Source organism: Pelmatolapia mariae, linkage group LG23, assembly GCF_036321145.2.
Source record: "Pelmatolapia mariae isolate MD_Pm_ZW linkage group LG23, Pm_UMD_F_2, whole genome shotgun sequence".
In the NCBI taxonomy this organism is placed as follows: Eukaryota; Metazoa; Chordata; class Actinopteri; order Cichliformes; family Cichlidae; genus Pelmatolapia; species Pelmatolapia mariae.
Window position 1 is genome coordinate 46,745,341 of NC_086246.1, and position 20,256 is coordinate 46,765,596.

General features: G+C 41.3%; 1 protein-coding gene across 5 annotated transcripts in view; it reads right to left on the minus strand.

Moving 5' to 3' along the window:
* The window catches only part of elavl4 (ELAV like neuron-specific RNA binding protein 4), a 74,768-nt gene that overhangs the window by 20,578 nt on the left and 33,934 nt on the right, over positions 1–20,256 (minus strand). For all 5 annotated transcript variants that reach the window (XM_063467299.1, XM_063467298.1, XM_063467300.1 and 2 more), the window contains exons 3-5: positions 16,785–17,031; positions 4,816–4,919; positions 1,150–1,303 (exon numbers count right to left, since the gene is read on the minus strand). In XM_063467299.1, coding sequence (XP_063323369.1) covers positions 1,150–1,303; positions 4,816–4,919; positions 16,785–17,031 — 505 coding nt within the window. The remainder of the gene's footprint in view (positions 1–1,149; positions 1,304–4,815; positions 4,920–16,784; positions 17,032–20,256) is intronic.

A 20,256-nucleotide genomic window follows, 5' to 3' on the forward strand; every position in this document is an offset into this window, starting at 1 on the left:
CTTAGGCAAATGAGTGTGGCTTACAGCATGCTGCTCCCTTTCTGCTTCATCAGTACACATTGCAAATAACACTGGAGCAGGTTGGAGCCTGTAGGCACACACACACATCCTGAAATGGATCTAAGAGAAATGCTGGAGGGGTTCTTCTGCAATACAATGGGGTGATGTGATTCATTCCTGCGTTCTGGATGTAGTGGAATGTGTAACTGAGCATGAGACTATGCAATTCATGCCCTCATGTAATTACTATTTTTGCAGTGGCATCCCAAGCAGGGGTCACATGCAGAAAAATTACCTCTTATGGTCACTTACTCACTAGAGCTGGAAGTACGACCGAAATCAAAATATTTTTCGCACATTTGCACATCATAACATGACTCACATTACTTTAATTAACAGTTTCTTACTAATTTGAGCTGCATGAGAACATTTTTCACTTGTACTAAAAAATTATCTTATGAACTCCTGTAGTTGGAATTTTTGTTGAATTTGTTGAATTAAAAAAAAGTTATGACAGATGTCATCGTGTTTGGGAACAGCTGTAGAAAAAGATTCTTCTTTCAAGACTTTATTTTGATTAATTGATTCAGATTTCTGTGACTCTTTCACAAGTTCTTTACTTACACGACTTCTACGGCCAAAAGGGTTTTGGGTATCTGCACAACATTTTTTATGAACGTAAAGAAGCGCAAAATACAAATTAATAAATGCTCTCTTCGGTCACATCAATGCTGTCATTGCACTGGTGTGCCAATCACAGGAAAACATGACAACACCAGCTTAAGTGGCATGAAGCTTCCTCTGGAAATTACATTATTATCTGACTGACTGCACAGCACCTCATAACTGCAACCACAGGATTTTTATTTGATTTGTCCAGTGGTGACTGAAATAAATAATGAAAAACATCGAACTATGCTATTTCAGTATTCCTGAATCTGGTCACACTGTTGAGTGAAATGTGACACAAAAATGTTTTTAGAATAAAGCACGAACGGTTGCTATTTTCGCTAAAAATAGAGAAGGCAATGACGAGGCAATGGGGAAATTCTGTAAACTTCCACATAAACAAGAGAGTATCAATTTATAATGGGTTCATGTGCCTCGGTGTTAAAGTGAAAGGGAGAAGAGGTGCTGCCCCATGGATACCTGTGACCTGGTCGACAAGGATACGGGAGGTGATGATGCGTCCGTACTGGGAGAAGAGCTGCTCCAGCTCCTTCTGGGTCATGGTCTTGGGCAGGCCGCTCACATAGAGGTTAGCGTCACGGATGGAGGCTGAGCTGGGTCGCGCATATGACACCTGTGGGGAAAAGAACACAGTGTAAGGGCTTTTATAAATAAATTAGAGCTTTGCTGCTTTATTACGCATAAAAATCATAAACAAGATTATAGCGTTAGAGGTGCGAGGCTTTTATGTGCGTGTGTGTTGTGGATGGGCAAGGATGCGGATCACTGGATCCACAGGGAGGAAAATGTGACTGCGTTTTCTGAGTACACCTTGCCTTAGGGATTATCATTGTTAGGAAAAGATTTAGCTGCTTAGAACACTGGAGAGATAACACTTCATGCCTCCCCCAGTCTTTGCAGAAGGAGATGGAAACTTTGCTCCCCTGAGTAGAAACCACAGGTGTTTTACTTTGAAAAGGCAGCTCAGGCAACCAGGAGAAGAGGATTCTGACTTTGTCCAATAAATAACTACAAGACAAAATCACGCTACTGATGCTGTTCTGGGTGAAAATATGAATGAATAAAAAAAGGCTAGAGCCAACATGTTTTGGTGGCAGGCATCAGTTTTCATTAGACTTTTTAGTGAATGCATTAGCATTCCCTAAAGATGCTATTTGTAAATGTCATATCTAATTCCTGGAATTGAATAACTGTGCTGCGCAGCTCCCGCCACAAGTTCTCCACCAGTGAACTTCAACACCATCTTCATTTGTCGAACCGCTGCGGTGAAAGTTGTGTAAATCCCATTACTACCGCTGCTGACTGGAGCAGCTTTCCCTTGCAGTACTTTCATTACCTCTGACATGTGGAGACATAAGTCATCAAATAAGGTTAAAGTCAGGCAAATATTGTGGATATATGCAGTCATATCCTTGAGCAACAGCACGGAAATCCTTCTGAACTCTTACAGTGAGAGAATAAGATTGGGAACAGCTGGCTTTCCCCATGTCTCACTTTTCTTTCGCACATCTTCGTCTTTAGCCTCTCCTCTGTCTTCCTCTTTCCCTCTGAATCTCTCTCCTTTCCGCTGCCTGAATATTTTCAGTCTGCTTCCTTCCTCTTTCTCTCTCTTCCAGATTCTGCCTCTTTTTTCTGCTCCTCTTTTCTCCTCTGTACAGCTCTCCCTCATTTTCTCTCCTTGTCAGCCAACTCCAGATGTCTAATCCATCAACACCTCCTCAAGCTGTAAGCGGTATTGTGTACAAGTGTGGTGCGTTGCGTGTCTGACGCAGAAGTGGGTACGCGTGTGCAAGAAAGTTAGAAAAACTGTAAGTGTGAAGATTAAAGTGAGTATAAATGTGTCTCAGATTATGTGCATGCATGTCACTGTCAGCTCCTTTCACCTTTGGCTTTCTGCTCCCCCTCACACCTCGCTAGGAAAGCTGCGTTGCAGCCATTGCTGACAAAATCTGAGGTGTCATGGTGGAGGAAACGGCGGCAGCAAAACCAACTCGAAGACGCTTCACAGAGACACGTCGCCTGAGAGCATGTGAATCTCTGGGCCAAGCGTTTCCTTAGTAGTGTAGTGGCAGAGAGTGGGAAGGGTGTGACATGAAAGAGCGACAAACTTAATTTTAGAATTACCGCGCTGCCTTTTAATTTACCTTGTTACCTTTAGGGTTTTTCAGTCTGTTGTGGAGAGAGAAAGCAGGGAAAGAGAGTAGTGGGAGGGAGGAAATGAAGTGTGAAAAAGAGATAGCGCTAGACAGAGATGCAGGGTTGTCTTCTGTCATTATGAAGGCCGCCTTTATCTCACGAACCACTTGAGGCAACCTCTTGTGTCGTGAGAGTGTGAGAGTGAAAATCTGTGAACTCAAACTGCTATAATAAAAGACTTCACAAAATGCACACTGTGTAAACAAAATTCAACTTCTACCCATTTTTTAAAATTCGGAAAAAGCTTGTTTTTACTTAAAAGCACTACACACTGTGTGAGATTCAAAAAGCATCTCTGATAAAAACAAACAGGCACGTTAGTCAGATTCAAATGCACGACTGTGGTTCATGAGTCTACCTGGCAAATTGTCTGTTGCAGTATTAATAATCAAAATCATATTATATATTTTCAGCTTTCCTCGATGTTCTATTGTTTAACTGCATTTCTCAATTTGGAAAAAAATGCCTCTATCTATGAGAATATTATGAATGTTGTGCAAACACAATATTCAGCTTGCAGTATTTTTAATACTAGCAAACTGTAACTTGATTCGTCAGTTCGTCTTGTAAATTGTAGACACAAGATGGCATATGCATGCATTTTTAAAAGGCATGCAAATTCCTTTTAAAAATCTTTTTAAATATTTAAAGATCCTCTTACTTAACAAATGATTTGAATATTTATTACTACTTTTACAAAACAGCGCTGGAGGAACCTTAAAAAGAGCTAATACGCAACAAAGCTAGGGAGGAAAAAAGTGAAAGAAATAAAGGATTTACAATAAAGTAATAACTCAAAAACAAGCAGTTTAGCAACTGTTTGGACTAGCTGATAGTGAAAGCTACTTTGAAGGGCGGTGCTCCTCTAATGGGGATTTGTGCAGTCGCACACACAAGCTGGCACTCTGGTTTTTAAGGAGGCATGTCTCTCAGAGAGCCCTGCTATGAGCGCAGCTTAGGTGGAACACACGCAAAAATACAGACGTGGACACATCAACCCGTAAACATCTCATCTTTAAATATATATTCACTAATACAACACATTTACTCTATAAAATCCACATTTTAGACATCACGCACAAAATATATATGAGGCTCTTATTTTTTAAATTGGATACCAAGCCAGACAGTTTATGCTGTCCAGGGAATGGAGGGATTCCCCGTGGGATTCCCTATTTGCAAACAGGCTAATCCCATCCTATTAGATTAGATTAGACTAGATTAGATCGGATGACAGAAAGAAAGAATCCAGGGATTACCACAGAGCAACAGATTACTGCCCAGCTTAAAACAACATATCAGCAGGCACAGAGCACAGAGGATGACGGCAGAGGATATGAGGGGAGAAAATTAGATTAACAGGAGGATTGATACACTGTAAAACATCTGCTCAAACTATTACTTGTGAGGGTTCTTTAAAATGTGTTTGGAGGAAGGACAGCGCAGTACTGAGGCTGATATTACTGCTGTGACAACCACCATCGAGCCTGCAGATTAGTCATGCCATTTAGAATGCAATAACAGAACCCTCAATTATTTTGGACAATATGATGATTGATGTGTTTCTTCCCTTTTATTCAGAGATATCTATAATTTCACCTTTACATTCTGACATTTAAAAAGCAATTAGCATATCAACCATAGTCACAAGCTTTTTTTTAATGTGTCTCTTTGATTTAGATGGTCTTTTTCATTTCTGACGCTCATTGATGTTAATCCCATCTCACCCTCCAGCACATCCGCTAACAGCATCACTATCTAAAAGGGCTCTCAGAAATTAGAAGGAAGTCTTATAATTTAAGTTTAACACGACCTCCACAACTTTAAATTACTCAAATCTTTTTGTCCAAAGAACACTTTTCTTACTTTTATTGCTTGTCTGGTCGTTATGTAACAGACTGCGTCATAGGCATGCGTGGTGTGATTTACCTTGATTGTTTTGGTCTGAAGTCTGAGTCCATTTAACGTGTTGATGGCTTTCTCTGCATCCTTTGGATCAATGTAGTTGACAAAACCGTAGCCCAGACTCTGTCCTGAAATGCCAAAAAGAAAGGAAGCATTTTAAAATGTGTTCACAATCCAGGTGTTTATGTTTCAGGTAAGGCCTTGCCTTTTCAGCAAGACAATGCCAAACTGCAGGATGGTCATACTAATGATATGAGTTCAGGTGCTATACAGTTTTATATATAAGGCAATACTTGGATTGCTGCCTTCCTATATATGTTCCCTGCTTGCAATGAAACATGCTGGTCGTTATCGTCTTCGTCCGCAAGGTTACTTGTTACTTTCTGTTCCATTTGCCTGAACTGAATTTGGCAAAAGAGCTTTTGTCCATTTAGCACCCTCAGCTTGGAACGAACTGCAGAACGACTGGAAAATGACAGAATTCATTTCATCAAGTGTTTTTAAAATTAAACTAAGAATCCTTGAGGCTAAGTCCATGACATGCAACTGTTTCAATTAGATTGTTTGTCATTTTAACAGAATTTTATTTTGTATTTTTCATTTATTTTTGCATGTGTGTTGCTGCTGCCTGTGTTTAACTGAGTAATTTTTGTAACTGTGAGACACTTGCTGCTGCCTATCTTGGCCAGGTCTCCCTTGAAAAAGAGGTTTTTAATCTCAATGGGATCTTCCTGGTTAAATAAAGGTTAAATACAAAAATTAAATAACAAATAAACAGGCCACAGCATCTGAGAAAGGTGGAAGTGATATCAACACAGGGGTTAAATGACCTGTAATTGTTTGTGTTTTTTAAAATTTAGGTTTTTTTGTTTGTTTGTTTGTTTGTTTTTTTTAGAAATGAAGTTGTTTTAAAAATTAGCTTTATTTTGATTGTGCATTAAAAAAAACAGCATTACCACAACACCCAGTTGTTGTGGTGCTTTTCTTTGGAACAAGCCGCCTGCTAACCTGAGACAACATGCATGTGTGCCTGGAAAATCCTTCACAACATACATGTGCCGTCGTTACTGCCGACAAGATCAAAGCGACTCCTGCCTGGAGCACCGCGAGTTTTGATGTGACTTTTTTTGTCACGTGAAGGCTGCTTTGTTGCCACGGCTGTTCAGATTTGTGCTCTAAAACATTTAATGAGTGAGCCATTGTCTTTCCAGGTCTCTCTATATGAAAATAAAGGCATAATAAACACACTGAATACCTAAAAAAAATTGCTAGTTAATTATGGTGTAATAATGCACATAAATAAACAAACAAGAAAGAACCTATGTGTTACTTCATGCCAGAACAGTCTTACTTGGTGTGTTACGCTCTTATTGTTGCACTTCTCATTATTATTTTTTATTGTACTCGTGTTCTTGAGCTCGAGGGAATTTAAAGCGCCGAAGCATCCATCTGAAGTTACTCAAAATATATGTGTCAACTAGTGAATGCCTAAAATATAATGCGATAAATGTTACTCAAATTCTCTCTGAATTATGACAGCGAAACTCAGCCTAAGCAAATAAAGTATCATAGAAGGTACAAACAACATATTTGTTACTGTCTTTTCAGCTGTGCAAAACGAGAGGAAAAATACCACCCCCACTTCCCTCCAAGCTCAAAGTGTCTTAGACAGCAGACTCCCTTTGAGAGTGAAGCGGGCCTGACATCTCCCAGTGTTTCCCCAACAGATCAAGCCTTTCAACGCGCTTAGGACTTTAAGCGGACGCCTCTAGCCGTCGGGGCGTTCAGTCGGCTAGTTTTCCACAAACAGCCCCCATCCACTAACGCCACACACAAGCACAAAGAATCCCAGGCAGTTTAAGAAGAGCGGCATGCACATATTCATGCTAATGGGAACAGACAGCGGTTAGTCAGAGACAAAGTGAATCACAAAATATGGAGCATGGCTGTTTCACAAAATAAATACATTTGGGCTATGGATATCACGGCGCAGAACAGCTCAGAAGCAAGCAGTGTAAGGGCCAGGAGGGACTTGTAGTCCTAACATCAAACAGCTGATGATTTTCTCTTCTTCTCTGCTCTCCTCCCTCTTCTCCTCTGGATTAACTGTGGATTATCAGACACTCTATTGTTAATTAAAAACCTGCCATCCTGGGGAGACTACTGCTATTTATAACTAACCATCCTCTTCTCGCTCTCTTCTTCCTCTCTGACTCTCAGCTGACATCAGGTGGCAAGTTAAGAAAATTAAGCATAGCTGGGAAATTATTTTTGGGGCTTCTAATGTTTTATTAAATAGTGTACACAAGAGACTATGTATAATGAAGTGAAAGAGAACATTTGGCAAAAGTAATTAACTGAATGAATTAAAATAAAGCATAGCAAAATTGCCCATAAACTGTATTCTAAATAACCCAGTAGTGTCTCTAATAACGACTGCTCATATGTGCATCAATTCAATTTACAGTGAAATTCCAGATGGGTACAGTTAAGTGCCTGCTACGGAGATCACTCTTCTTTGGTGTTTTCTACCTCTCTCGCTCACTTTCCCAGCACCTTCCTCACCCCTCTTCCTCATCTTCAACAAGAAATGTTGAGGTTCGACAAGCACAGCCACCAGAAGGTTCTGGCAAAGAGCACTCGTGCAGCGCCATTGAGATGGGCCGGCTGTTTGAGTCATCCAGTCAGACAAATGGGGCCAAACTGGCAAGCATGGATGCTACTGCTGCGAGGGGGGGCAGTCACAGTGTGGGAGGTGCGCATGCATGCGTGTGTGCACAAGTTGGTGTGGAAATATGGGTAAGCACACATGTGAGTGAGTAATAGATGACACTTTTACAACAAACCCAGCACTATATTTACTTTGATTACACCTCTGAAGACTGTGGTTTTCAGCAGCTGCTACTATATGTAAATGATATTTGCGTGTGTTTGCATTTTAACTGGGTGTGTATGTTGTATACGAGCTCAGGCTGGTGTTGGCATATCCTCCCGCCCCCACTCGCGTCTTCACTCCTTCTTTGGCAAGGTTAAGGGCCTCTGAGGCCGGAAGGAAGAGGGTGGGAACGAGGCTCACTGGCTGGCATCTTTCCCCAGGTGAACAAGGAAAGGAGGGTAGACAGAGGGAGACATCTGCCTGCAGCATCAGAAAATCTCCAGGAGGGGATTCCACCCACCGTTTCCAGCTTGCTAAGGAGCAGCTAACAGCAGGGAGCTGCCGGCAAACTGCCTGGCTGCCTGGAATTTGCACGGATTGGCAGAAGATGCAATGCCAGTGCACCACACTGGCAGATGTACATACATGTGCACACATCTAAACGTATAATCGCTCAATCACCACAAACAAACACAGGTAGTAAAGTACGACTTCATGCCCGGACAGTAATACGTGGAGTGGTGGGTGGCTAGTGAGTAAGAGCGCCATTGCTGTTGCATTTTCTTAGTTTTTTGGGTAATGTTAGCAATGAAAAAAATCTCAATCCTCTGCAGTGAATATGCACGCAGAACCATGCAATAAATAAAAAAGTGTGAGCAGTTCTATCTGTAACCTGCAGTACGATACACATGCAGAAGCAACGCACCGTACAGCTGGTTTTCAGCTTGTCGCAGCACCTACCGTGTACACCTCAACACTGCTCAGCAGATCAGGACCACATTTGGATCACAGCATCAAAGTTCTGCCTCAACGTTCTGGCATTAAAAATGGCTGAGGACCAGTTAACTTACTGGAATGCAAGGTCAGCTGAGAGTAAACCAAAGTAAACCAAATATAAAGATGATTCTTCTAATACTCTAGCCACATATTTCCAAAGATTGTGTCTATTGCCACTTTTCTTCTAGTTATGTCATCAAAGTTCTTCTTCACTGCTGCTAAACACCAATAACGTTATAAAAAAATTCAGCTTAATGTTATAAAATGTGTTTGAACGGTTTAGAATAAACGTATGAGACATTTAAATTATTTTCGTGTAACAACTTCCAGAGAAAAGTCTGAAAAGAGATATTTGATAGACACAAACTTTTTATACTGCTGGAAAATTACATAATCAGTGCATCTAAAGGGAAAATAGAGAAGCTATTAAAATGGCATGATGAATAGCCTCTATCATGGTTGTAGCTAACAGGAAAATCTGCCTTCTGTTGATCAATTTGCTTAATAGATACACTGACTTATATATTTTAAATGTCAATTAAAACCAAGAACCCAAATGATGCATTGGTCTTCATAATGGCCTTTTAATGAGGTAAGATATATACTTGCCTTTGATTTGTCAGCTGCTCACACTGCCATTTGTGCAAATTCTCCAGTACTTCTAACGGCTTAAGAAAATGCTTAGCAGCAATAAAAAGAGGCTTCTTAATAAAAATTATGTAAATTTAATAATGGCAAGTCCCAGAATAGCACATGTGTAATATATAAAATCAAGGAATCCAAGTTGTTAACGGTATTTATTGTGCATTTGCCAAAAGCTGTCATTACATACTGTATAAGCTCAGGTACCCGTGCAGTGCTTTATCGTTTTGTGCCACGCGTCCACTTTCGCTAACAGCCTAACCACATAGGATGGCAGAGTGAAGGAGAGGGGGCTAATTTGAACCCACCTCCACTCTTTTGGTAGACCTTTTTGTGCAATCTGACATAAATTGTATAGGAAGGTGGGCATGTTTTTCAGTGGTAAAAAATCACTGCTATTTCTAGTGAGGAGCTCTTTGGTGTGTTGGCGAGGAGTTATGACTAAGCCATTATTTGTTTCCTGAGGAGCAGCAGGTTTCCCAATGTGTGAGATGAGAAAATGAGTGTGCTTCGAGCGGGTGTCCTGCCTGCTGGCACTGCTATGTAATTTCACCTCTCCTTTCCCCTGTTCGCGCGCATACATATGTACACACCAGAAGATACAAGTGTGAAAGCACACTACCTATGCAAAATGACATACAAGTACCTAGATATAGTACATAATGGGCACACACCAAAGACAAGTAGATGTTTCAGTGAATATAGAGCTATATAATCAAGTTGGACAAAAAGGTATTCACCAATGACACTGTGAGATACACCGCATGGTGCACAATTATTTGCTGTGAGATACACACAGAAACAAACTCCTGTTATTATTTTCTGCCTTTTGTTCTATTATGTGACTAAAAGCCCTGAACTGCAGACATGAAAGCATCTTCATCACTATCTCCTGCTATCATCAGGCAAACGCACTATACTCTTTGATGTGAAGTGGACGCTACCGAAGGAAACACACAGCTGTATGAGCTTTCTGTTTTACAGTGTATCTGTGGTCTATTGTTCGCCACAATATTCTCTGGAATAGTGCAGCTATTAATCAAAAAGTTCATTTAAACTGCTGCGTTGTCAAAACAGATGTAAGCTGGAGCCGAACCAATTTGTAGAGCCGACGTGTTCAAATCCTATTTAATTCTTTAGTTTTGTGTTTAGTTCTTTTGCAGTTTGTGACTTTCAGTGAAAATATTTTATGAAAACATCTATCTAATCTAAATATTTTTACTGCATCTATGTGAAGGAAACCTTACAGCCTTTCTATAAAAACACTGTTCCCACAGTTCCACTTGTGGACTGCAGCTGAGTCATGGGAGGACAGGAATGAAAGAGGGCGAGGGGGATTTGCAGTGTGCAGGAATCATCAGAACTATGACGTTAACATACCTTGAGAGGACCGGCTCCCTCTCCACAGAAACTGGCAAATCTGCTCGGTCAGTCTTAAATTTCGAGACATTTTAAGATGAGGCCAAAGGACGAAAAAAACATTTCAATTTGTCAAACTAAATGTGTCACATTCGCTGCTTGCGTCGTCTCTCATCCCTGACGTTTTGACCCTCGCTGCTGCAGCAACTTGAGGTAGTGCTATTTTTGATAAGCCAGCATTCCCCAACATTTTAAAAGGTGCCCTGTCACCAGCTTCATGTCAAAATACACTTCAGTTACCTTAAAGACTCTCAACCGCATAGGGCATGGGAAGGGGTTTGCAGAGAATGATCACAAAGGGAACAAACGGCTGCCTTAGAGCAGTACAGTAAGTGTATATCATGTGGCAACAGCCCATTTAAATAACTAAATTCATAAACAGAGCCACATCCCCCGCACGCACGTATCTACTGTAGATCCCTCTCCCACTCACTCATTCAACACATCTTTTCCTCCTGGGTTGCCAAGGTAGCAGCCACTGTTGCAGTCAGGAAGCTCCCACTCTTAGCTCCCAAGGCCCTGCTTACACCAACACACACACAAACACACACATATACAGACACACGTAAACCACCCCCTCATGGTGGCTCCCAGGGCCTTGGGGCCAATGGACTGAAGCCTGAAGTGTGTGGGCTGGTTGGCTAGCTGCACAGCTGAGAAACAGGAGACGAGAAGCCCCCTTTAAGACTCGGATAACCCTGTTATGTCAGGAATGTAGAGCCCACCCTGCTGTACCTGCTCCTTCTGATACTGAACAGAGTCACACCCTACCAACAGTTTTGTGGCTCACATTTGTGGGGACGAAACGATTGTCTGGGTATATCTCCCGCCTAGGCACAGTGCACTCAAGAGTGGAGGATTGGAGGGCAGGTTAACCAGCCTTGAGGCGCATTCGGCCTCTGGATCCGAAGTCGGCATAAGGGACAGTCACAACCTCTTTGTTCCATGTAAAGGGCACTCAAAGTGAAATGGGGAGGGACAGAGGCTGTCTGACGTGTGGGTCACAAGAGGAGTGGTGCAGCCAGGCAAACTCAGGATGTCCAATTCTGGGTCCCGAGCAGGGGGCGGGAGGAGATTGAATGAGGGAGGGTGCTACGACGGGGGAGACAGGACATTCTGGGACCTGGGACTCTGAAACTTTAATGTGTGTCTGCCTGCGTATGCACCTCTGAGCCTGGCAGGTCTCTTAATACCTGGCTTTGGAGATGTCAAATCCTTTTTTCATCTCTTTCCTTGTCAGCTTTGTTCACGCTATCTTCAGCCTTCAGCCCGGTTCAGGTTCAGATAAATGAAACCTGCACGTGGGATATAAACACTACACCAGATCTCCCACAACATGATTTCAGTAAGCATTTGAAAAAGTGCGTAATGGTTTGTCACCACACGGAAAAACCTGCGCTCGTGTGATTTAAGTTTTCTGGAAGGTATAAACGTCAGACAAAGAAATAGCAGGTGTTTTATTCCTATCACTCTTGTAATAATGTAGAAAAATAGCTTAAATATGAAAACGATTAGCTTTGCCTCCGAGTATGTCATAAATGTATCTATTTAAATATATAACTGAATATCTAATTTGCCCCCTTATGCAAGTGCAACCATTACGTCCTTGCAGATCGCGGTTAAAATGTATGTAACCAATGGAAATGTGCTCCCCGGCTTCTGCATGCAAAGCAAGCCAAATCCAACTAACCTTAAGTGGGTTTTGTTGGGCTTTTTAGCAACTACATTTCATAAAATGTATGCATCCTTATGTAAGAATTGATTTCAGTGCATAGTTCTCGAGCTGCTGTCTGTCAGAGGTGCTCCAGCTTGAACTACTCCACATCTGACATCACAGTCCATCTATTTTTCATGGCCAACATCTGCTTGGCTTGCTACATTGTCACTACGATTTGCATCAGCTCCCCCGATTCCATGTATAAAACCAACACATGGAAGGTGACTAGAGTAGTGCGCACAAAAGGCTTCAGTCAATGTGCTTTTGGGATGTCTTCACAGGGTGCGATGTATTTCATCTGCACAAACACAAAGAAGCGTATTAAAGGTGAGAGGTTTACTGCGAAAACCTGAAAAATTCTGTGGCCGCATGGGAAAATAAAAACGGCACCACAGGCAGCCAGAACGGGGCCAACGACTATTTAAAGTAAAAGTAAAATATTTAATCTGTCCCCACAAAATAAGACTTCCGAGCTCTTGGCTAGTGTAATAATTGGCACGAAATGAGGATGCAAAAAAATGGCTGCCTATAAAAGTATAACCCCACTGCAAACCCTACTCCCCTTCCTAATGCAATCAATTCTTGTTCCAGCATGAAAAGCTATTTTCTTCTTCTCCATGTCATTGTGAAAACAAATGCATTCAGTTCTCCGCCAGAAATGCAGCTGATGCAGAAAAATGATCCAGAACAATGCCTTACTGACAAGGATCAGTCAATTCCATTTCTTTCTGTGTGCATATGGCCGTGTGTAGATATTTGAGAGTGCTGATTCAGTGCAGTGCAAGGTCCGCATGGATCTTTTCAAGCTATCCATAAAGGACCGTGTATCATTTTTTCTTATGGCTAAGAGGCAGAGCATTCAGACGGTGAATAGAGTTTAAATAAATAGAAGAAACACAAACTGGCATAAGTGGAAACATTTACAGTGCAGAGTCTGAAAGCCATTGTGGATTTGATGGAAGCATTTCTATACGTTTCTACTGCACAGAATTAACTGTAACAAGAACAACATGTTATATCTTTAAGAGCACAGGAGCTAGGTGCGTGTGAGCTAGACTTAAATAAAAGATTAACCTGCATATCCCCTGTGTGTTACGAGAGCACCAGGTAGTTGTGCAAGCAGGCAAGCAGGTAGGTGTGCGGGGAGCAACAAAGACACCCAGAGGTGGCTTTTCTACCAGCTGAAGTCAGCCGGGGTGACAGACGGAGCTGAAGTGTCTACGCCTGCCTGAGCCTCACACTGTCCTGCCGTCATTGGAGCTGACAGGAGCGAGTCCACAGGAAGCTGAGGTGACGCCGAGGACCTGTCTGTCTCATACCTCTGAGACGTCCGAGTGCTCACACCTTGTCAGCGAGCACTCACAGGTTAGCTGAAATGCAAACACTGGTGGTGGGGAGCAGATGACACAAATGCTGATTAATCAAGTAAAAAGGAAACCAAAGAAAGACTTGTGGAAATCCTTAGTATTGGGTGAGACTCGAGAAAAAATCCAAAGCGCTGTGATTTTAAAACTTCTTTATTAATTCATGGATAAGTCAGTCCTCATCAGCCTATAAGCATTATAGCCTGATCAAGACAGACTTATCCATGAATTATGGTATAAGGTCTTAATACCTTATAGCCAGATGGAGACTGGTTTATCTATTAATTAATACAAGGATTTTTTTAAATTTAATTCCTTTGGACTGGCAACAACAATACTGGCGGTTTTCATTAATAATAATAATCAGGAAGTCTCAATATTTTGTTTACTCTCTACTTGACCACTGAGCCTATCCTTTAAGAGCTTCTGACTATTTAACATTTTCTTCCTTTTCTTCCAGGACTATAGCAATCTGCCTTTTTCTGAGAAATGTTTGCTTAAAGTGAATTTGAAATAGCTGATACAAATGTACCAGGGAATCTAACCACTCTTTCTTGTGTTATGAACACCAAATACACTGGAGGAATATTTCAATCTTGTAAGGATTAAATTTTTAAACTGCTATCCAAGTGCATTTCTGAATAATTCTGTGAATTTATTTAAATTCTTACACTTTGTTCTAGACTCGTGTTCCACATACTGAATATTAGAATATGAAAGCAGCGATGCCTCGTAAGAGCCAAACTCTCATCAAGATAGACCGCTCTCAAGTTTCAGTCAGAAGTTTATCTTTTTTTTTTTCCTTAAAAGTATATGGAGATATTTATGACAGCTGAGAGAGGAGGGGTGCAGGGTACAGGTGTATGTAAACCTAAAAAAGTGGTCTCTTAACTCTCCCACCCTCCCTCTCGAAAACCTGGCGTAGTCTGTTAATGATTTGGATGACTGTGAGAGAGCATGAAGCCTCTTGGCATTCCCTGCTGGAAGGGATCTGCACTTTGTTAGCCTAAAAGTTTGCACAAGAAAATTGCACCCATGGGAGAGCAAAACAGGCATCCACCGTGGGGGGGACATGGAGGGGAGGGCAGGATTTATTTATAACTTTTTTTTGCGTTGATGCTAAGTCATCAGACAGATATTGTACTGCAGAGAAGAGAAGCAGAGCAAATGGTTTAGAAGTGAGCAAACAAACATTTCTACCTCTCTCACAGTCCTGCATTTAGGGCCCGAGTAGGTTTACGGCAATTTGGTTCGTTTTTAAACTCTCTGCAAATATCTGTTGTTAGCTCGGTTCCTCGCTGCTGCTCGGAAAATCACACTTAAGGGGAAAATCAGGTGGAGAGAGAATATGGTGATAGTGATGATGACAGCTTGCGGTATCCCGGCGTTATTTTTGTACACACCATCCTCCATTATCCTGGAGTATCTGACTCTCAGGCTCCATTTTGTGGCCCATTACGGCAGAAGAGGAAGATGGTCCTAAAGAGGAATCATACTTCAAAGGATGGGCAAGGAAGCGGCAGCGGTCGGGTCAGCGGCCGTCATCGGTTCACTGTCAAAGCTGTCATTTCGACTGGCCTTTCAGTTGTACTTAATCTGTTATGGGGATTCTAATTCTATGATTATATTTGCATATGTATCCGTGTATGTGTGTGTTTACTCTCTTCCCTTTAGCTGCCGGCTTGGTATCCGAGAATGGCTTGGTGATCTCGACTGCCTGCCTAGTGCTCTTTAATGAGATTATCAGGAGAAGAGTGTCAGTAAGTAGGATCTAAAATGAAAGCCATTATGGAGCATTATCACAGAGCTCCACCACCCCGGCCCCCCCGATCCATCTGCTGTACGGCCACCCACACAGCCACTACACCCAGATTACAGCCGTGATTAGCACCGCAAAGTGCTGCTTAATTTAAACACCTCTGGAGAACATGTGGCACTTTGCTGCATTGCTGATTCGCTGCGCTTGAACACACACACACACACAGACACGTGCGCGCGCACGGAGGGCAAAGATGGATTTCTCCTTATAGACAACGCATTCTCTCAAGTGCTCGAGTTACTTCGAGTGACGCCGGACCGAAGGCTTGTGTGCAACTCTGAAGTGTTCGTGTCACATTTGATTTCTTACAGGTGTATACATTCAACACACAACTGACTGTTGCGTCTTCACCTACCTTTGATCTCGCAGCGTGCGAGCAGTGATGTAAGCTTTGTAATGTTCGTCTTTCTTAACAGCTACTATTGTTGTCACACTTTCTTGACAACAGCAAATATGAGGAAAGATTAAAGGAGCATATAGGAAAACTTAGACAACGTGAAAGTGAGACGTGTGTTGAGAATTGACAGATGTGTGCAGAGGCCGGACTTCTTTCTCACTGACGCGTCCAGTTTAAATTTTCAGAAGAGAAAGCAAAGCCTCTTCAGCTCAGTCAGAGTGCAGTGATTCACCTTGTATTTCCCCTTTTCTTTGGCCAAACATCGAGTGTGTTTACATGGACACGAATATGCCCATTTTGAAGCTTATCCTAGTTTTTAAAATGCATATTCAGAAACTGACATTTACTTGGTTATGCAGGCATATACCTGCATATGTGCAAAATAAACATACTATCCCAGTTGTTAATACAGGATGTCGTTTACATGCCAGTGACATTTACATGCAACAAAATTTAGTTTTAATACCTGTGATCACACTTTAAAATAACTTCACTGTGATTATTAACCTGACTTGCTCCACTATAGAAATTGGAAAACCTGCATCCTGTAGCCTGACTACGTCAAACTTGAAAAGTGCAGAATTTCAGATACTTTCGGTGTTGCCATTGTTTGTCTTTCTATTTACTTGGGATCACTCGGCTGAAGCATCATGGACATGGTTAGTCAGTAGTATGAAGATGCAAAGATAATCATATTCACATGCACTGACAGAAAAAAGGACTGTTTAAATAACCAGGATACTTATGTCCATATAAACACACTCATTGAACTGCAAAATGTCCTGATTTTCTCTCTGATTTTTACTTCGACTACATCACATATGTATTTTTTATTTTGGTGAAACCCACTTTTAAGACTCACTGGGCACACCTCAAATTATAGTCCAAATTAGCGGGATCTTTTCCTAGTTTCTAAAAAGTTAATATTTGGGAAGTACAGCATCAGTATCCCAGTGCACCACAAAGAAGTCTCAGTTTTGTACCTGTGATCTTATCGCGAACCAGCTTGCAGGACTCGATCTCGCCGATGCTACCGAAGAGGCTGCGGAACTCTTCCTGGGTCATGTTCTGGGGCAGGTAGTTGACAATGAGGTTTGTCTTGCTGTCGTCGTTTGTTGGGCCGGTCTGCATTGGTGAGGGGCAGCCACGGCTGTTGTTGGTTGGCCCATTGGCTGTGGTTCCTCCTCCACTGGGTCCATTTGTCACTGGAGCCTCCATGTTACTGATGATCTGGAGAAGGGAGGAAAAAGGGATACACCAGGAAAGGAACCACACAGAGAAAGGGTAGGAAGAGACAAAGAGATGTGGCCATCATTAACAACATTTTCTTATTAAGTAGCTGCAACACTGTATGTGTAGTAAGCCTTACAAGACTCTGATGATTTTCCAAAATGCGATTTTGAAAAATTATATTAAAAGTCTCAATGAAAAGAAAAGTTATTTAAATGTTTTAAAAGAGCTTTGTACCAAAATACTGTGCATCCTACAGCCTTTGCTGTCTGTAGGATGCACAGCTTGATTCTCTTTGAAACAATGAGACATTTCAACATTAAACAACTGCAATGAAAATTAGATTTTACAGTAAATATTAGTTAGTTAATATTCTTCTGTGGAAAAAGTAATTACACCCTTGGCTTTAAAAAATCGTATTAATAGTAGTAACTTCTTTTAAAATATCATTGCCTATAAGACATTCACTAGACTAGCTCAGTAGGTAGATGGTGGCCCCGTGACTGGAGGGTTGGGGGTTTGAATCCACTTAACGGCTACCCTGAGGTACCCCTGAGCAAGGTACTGTCCCTACACACTGCTCCCCAGGCGCCCAATGGCTGCCCACTGCTTCACTGAATGAATGGGTTAAATGCAGAGAGGAATTTCCCCACGGGGATCAATAAAGTATACATTAAAATTTGTGACGGCACGTTCATCAGTTTTTCTCCCTACATGTTCCAGATGTTTGAAATCCCTCAAAATCATTTCAGAAAGATTCAAATCTGAGTTTTATTTTTAAATCCTCTTTTTTATAACTTTCATTCTTTTGTAACTTAATTTCTTCTTTTCGATTTGCTGCATTTGATTCTCTATTTCATATTTTTACCATGTTGGAAGGTCTACTTCCAGTTCAACTTCAAGTTTCAGACGGATGGTCTCAAATTATCTTAAAGTGCTCTTTGATTTGATGTGATTCATAGTTGGATCAATACCTGTGAGCACTGTTTAAAGACAAATTTTGTTATTTTTTTCTTTGTGACTAATGTGTTTGTCTTCTTAAAATATGAACAAAATTAAAATTTAGGTTTTACATGTCATATGTCCCGGTACTACTTTTTCCCTTTTATTCCTGCCTTTTTAACTGACGGTTAGGTGATGAATATATACATTACAGATAAGGGTGATAAAGCTGTCCTATTTAATTAATGTTCTTTTCAGACCTAAAAAATGTGACATTAGCCTTGATCAGCGAAAAAAAGGCCTGTGTGTGAGCAGTAATGCTGTCAACAGGTAATTAAAATGCACGATCAACATAAGTAAACCCTTGCACGGAGTCACGAACTAAATATGCAGTGAAAACAGTGCACACACTACATTCACCGTATCTAAACACTGAGAAATAAAACAAAAGGCAGACACAAAGAGGATAAACAACTTAATATTCACGACGGCAGTAAAGCCTCTCTGAAACGTTCTCTGATAGCTACTGAGGTTTGTGGGAGGGGGCAGCAACAGGGGCAGCCCTTCAGCTAGCGATCTGACTGCTGATGCTGCTGCTGTGACAGAGAGAAGTTTGCATTTTCAAATCTGGCTTTTGCAGAGCATCTCAGGATCAAAGTGTGCAAAGAGGAACTGTGAGCCTGGTGTAAGTGTGAGAAAACAGGGGGATAAGGGTGAGAAGGAGTAAGAGCCAGAGGGGGAGGTATTGCACTTTGCTTCTCTAACACTAAGAACACATTTATATTTATCAAATGCTTATCCTAGTGAATATTCCAACAAAATGCAAAGGGAGCTTATATAAACATTTGCATAAAGATAGTTATTTATCAAATTAATAGCATAAAAAAACTAATTTGAGATGGAGACAATGCTGATGAGTTTCCCTTGACTCTGACTCACACGTAAGCACTTGAGCGTTTTACTTTTAGAAACAATAATGATGTTGATGCTGCAAAAAGAGTCACGAAATCTACTGCAAGACTCTTGAAATCATGAAATTGGGCAAAAGCACCGCAAATGACCTAACACGCTGAAACCCAAATTAAGATGCAAATATTCTTTAATCTCATTCAATCAAATTTTTAAAGTCATCACTCAGATCTCTTCTTTCCCCTGCTAAGCTATTCAGCTTCCAGGCTATTTTTAACTATTCTTAAGTACACGCAGACAGCCTGCACTTGGAAGCAGGGCTAGTATTAGCAAAGGAGAGACGACACTCGAGCCGTATTTCACTCTATTTCTGGATTATCAAAAGGCCGAACCTGTGTTCTAATAATATATCTCAAAGCAGAATTTAAAAATTTCCCAGTTTGTCCAGAAATAGTTTACGATGCGTGTACTTTAATCGCTCTGCTTTTATCTGTCGACGTGTGGTAATAAATGAAATGGCAGATGAAACCGTTAACTGTTGAGTTACCGTACAAACACCATATTATAATTAAGCATGCATAAAATTGGGCTCGTTTGGAGGCTGAATTGGTAAGTAAAGTGAATTCAAAACAGATGACCTAGAAAAGTCAACAGTACATTTTAATGAGGAGTTGAGAACAACTAGAATACAATGAGCCTGTGGTTTTTATTTGAATCTGTAAAACTGTGAGTATTTCTACCTCCTACCAACTAGACCAATAAAATCTTAAGGAATAGGACACGGCTGCTTGGATGGGTTAAAGCATCCATTTCTTCCCTGACCTTTAATATTCTTTTTATCATTCAGTATCCTTCTTTTCCTCTGTCTAGTGTTTAGTAGCAGCACCAAAAACACATCAGCCTTAAATCTGCTTCCATCTTCTTATTTTTAACACACACACGCGCCAGCACACGCTTTCATGTATTCGCAGTCTGTGGCATCTGCAGTGAGTGGAAGAGGCACGCACTCAAAGGCACACACAATCACACATACAAAGAGAGAACAATGGCTCAAGCCCACAGCAGAAAACAAACAGACAGGGAGATGTCTAAAAGCTCTCAAGATGAGAGCTGCATGCAAATTGTTCTTTTGACAGTATCCTTCCCTACTCACTCACCACTCTACCACAACACAGATACAGAGACAGACTGAGAAAGACGGGGGGAGAGAGGGAGACTGAAGAGGAAGGAGAGAATAGCATCTAGCCATAACAGAGTTGATTGGAGAGAGCCTTATTAAATCTGTTTACATTCCCTGCTGGGCTCCATTCTGTCAGAGAGACTTTCAACTCCATGGGACGTTTTCTGAGGAGGTTTTTACACCAAAATGGCTGC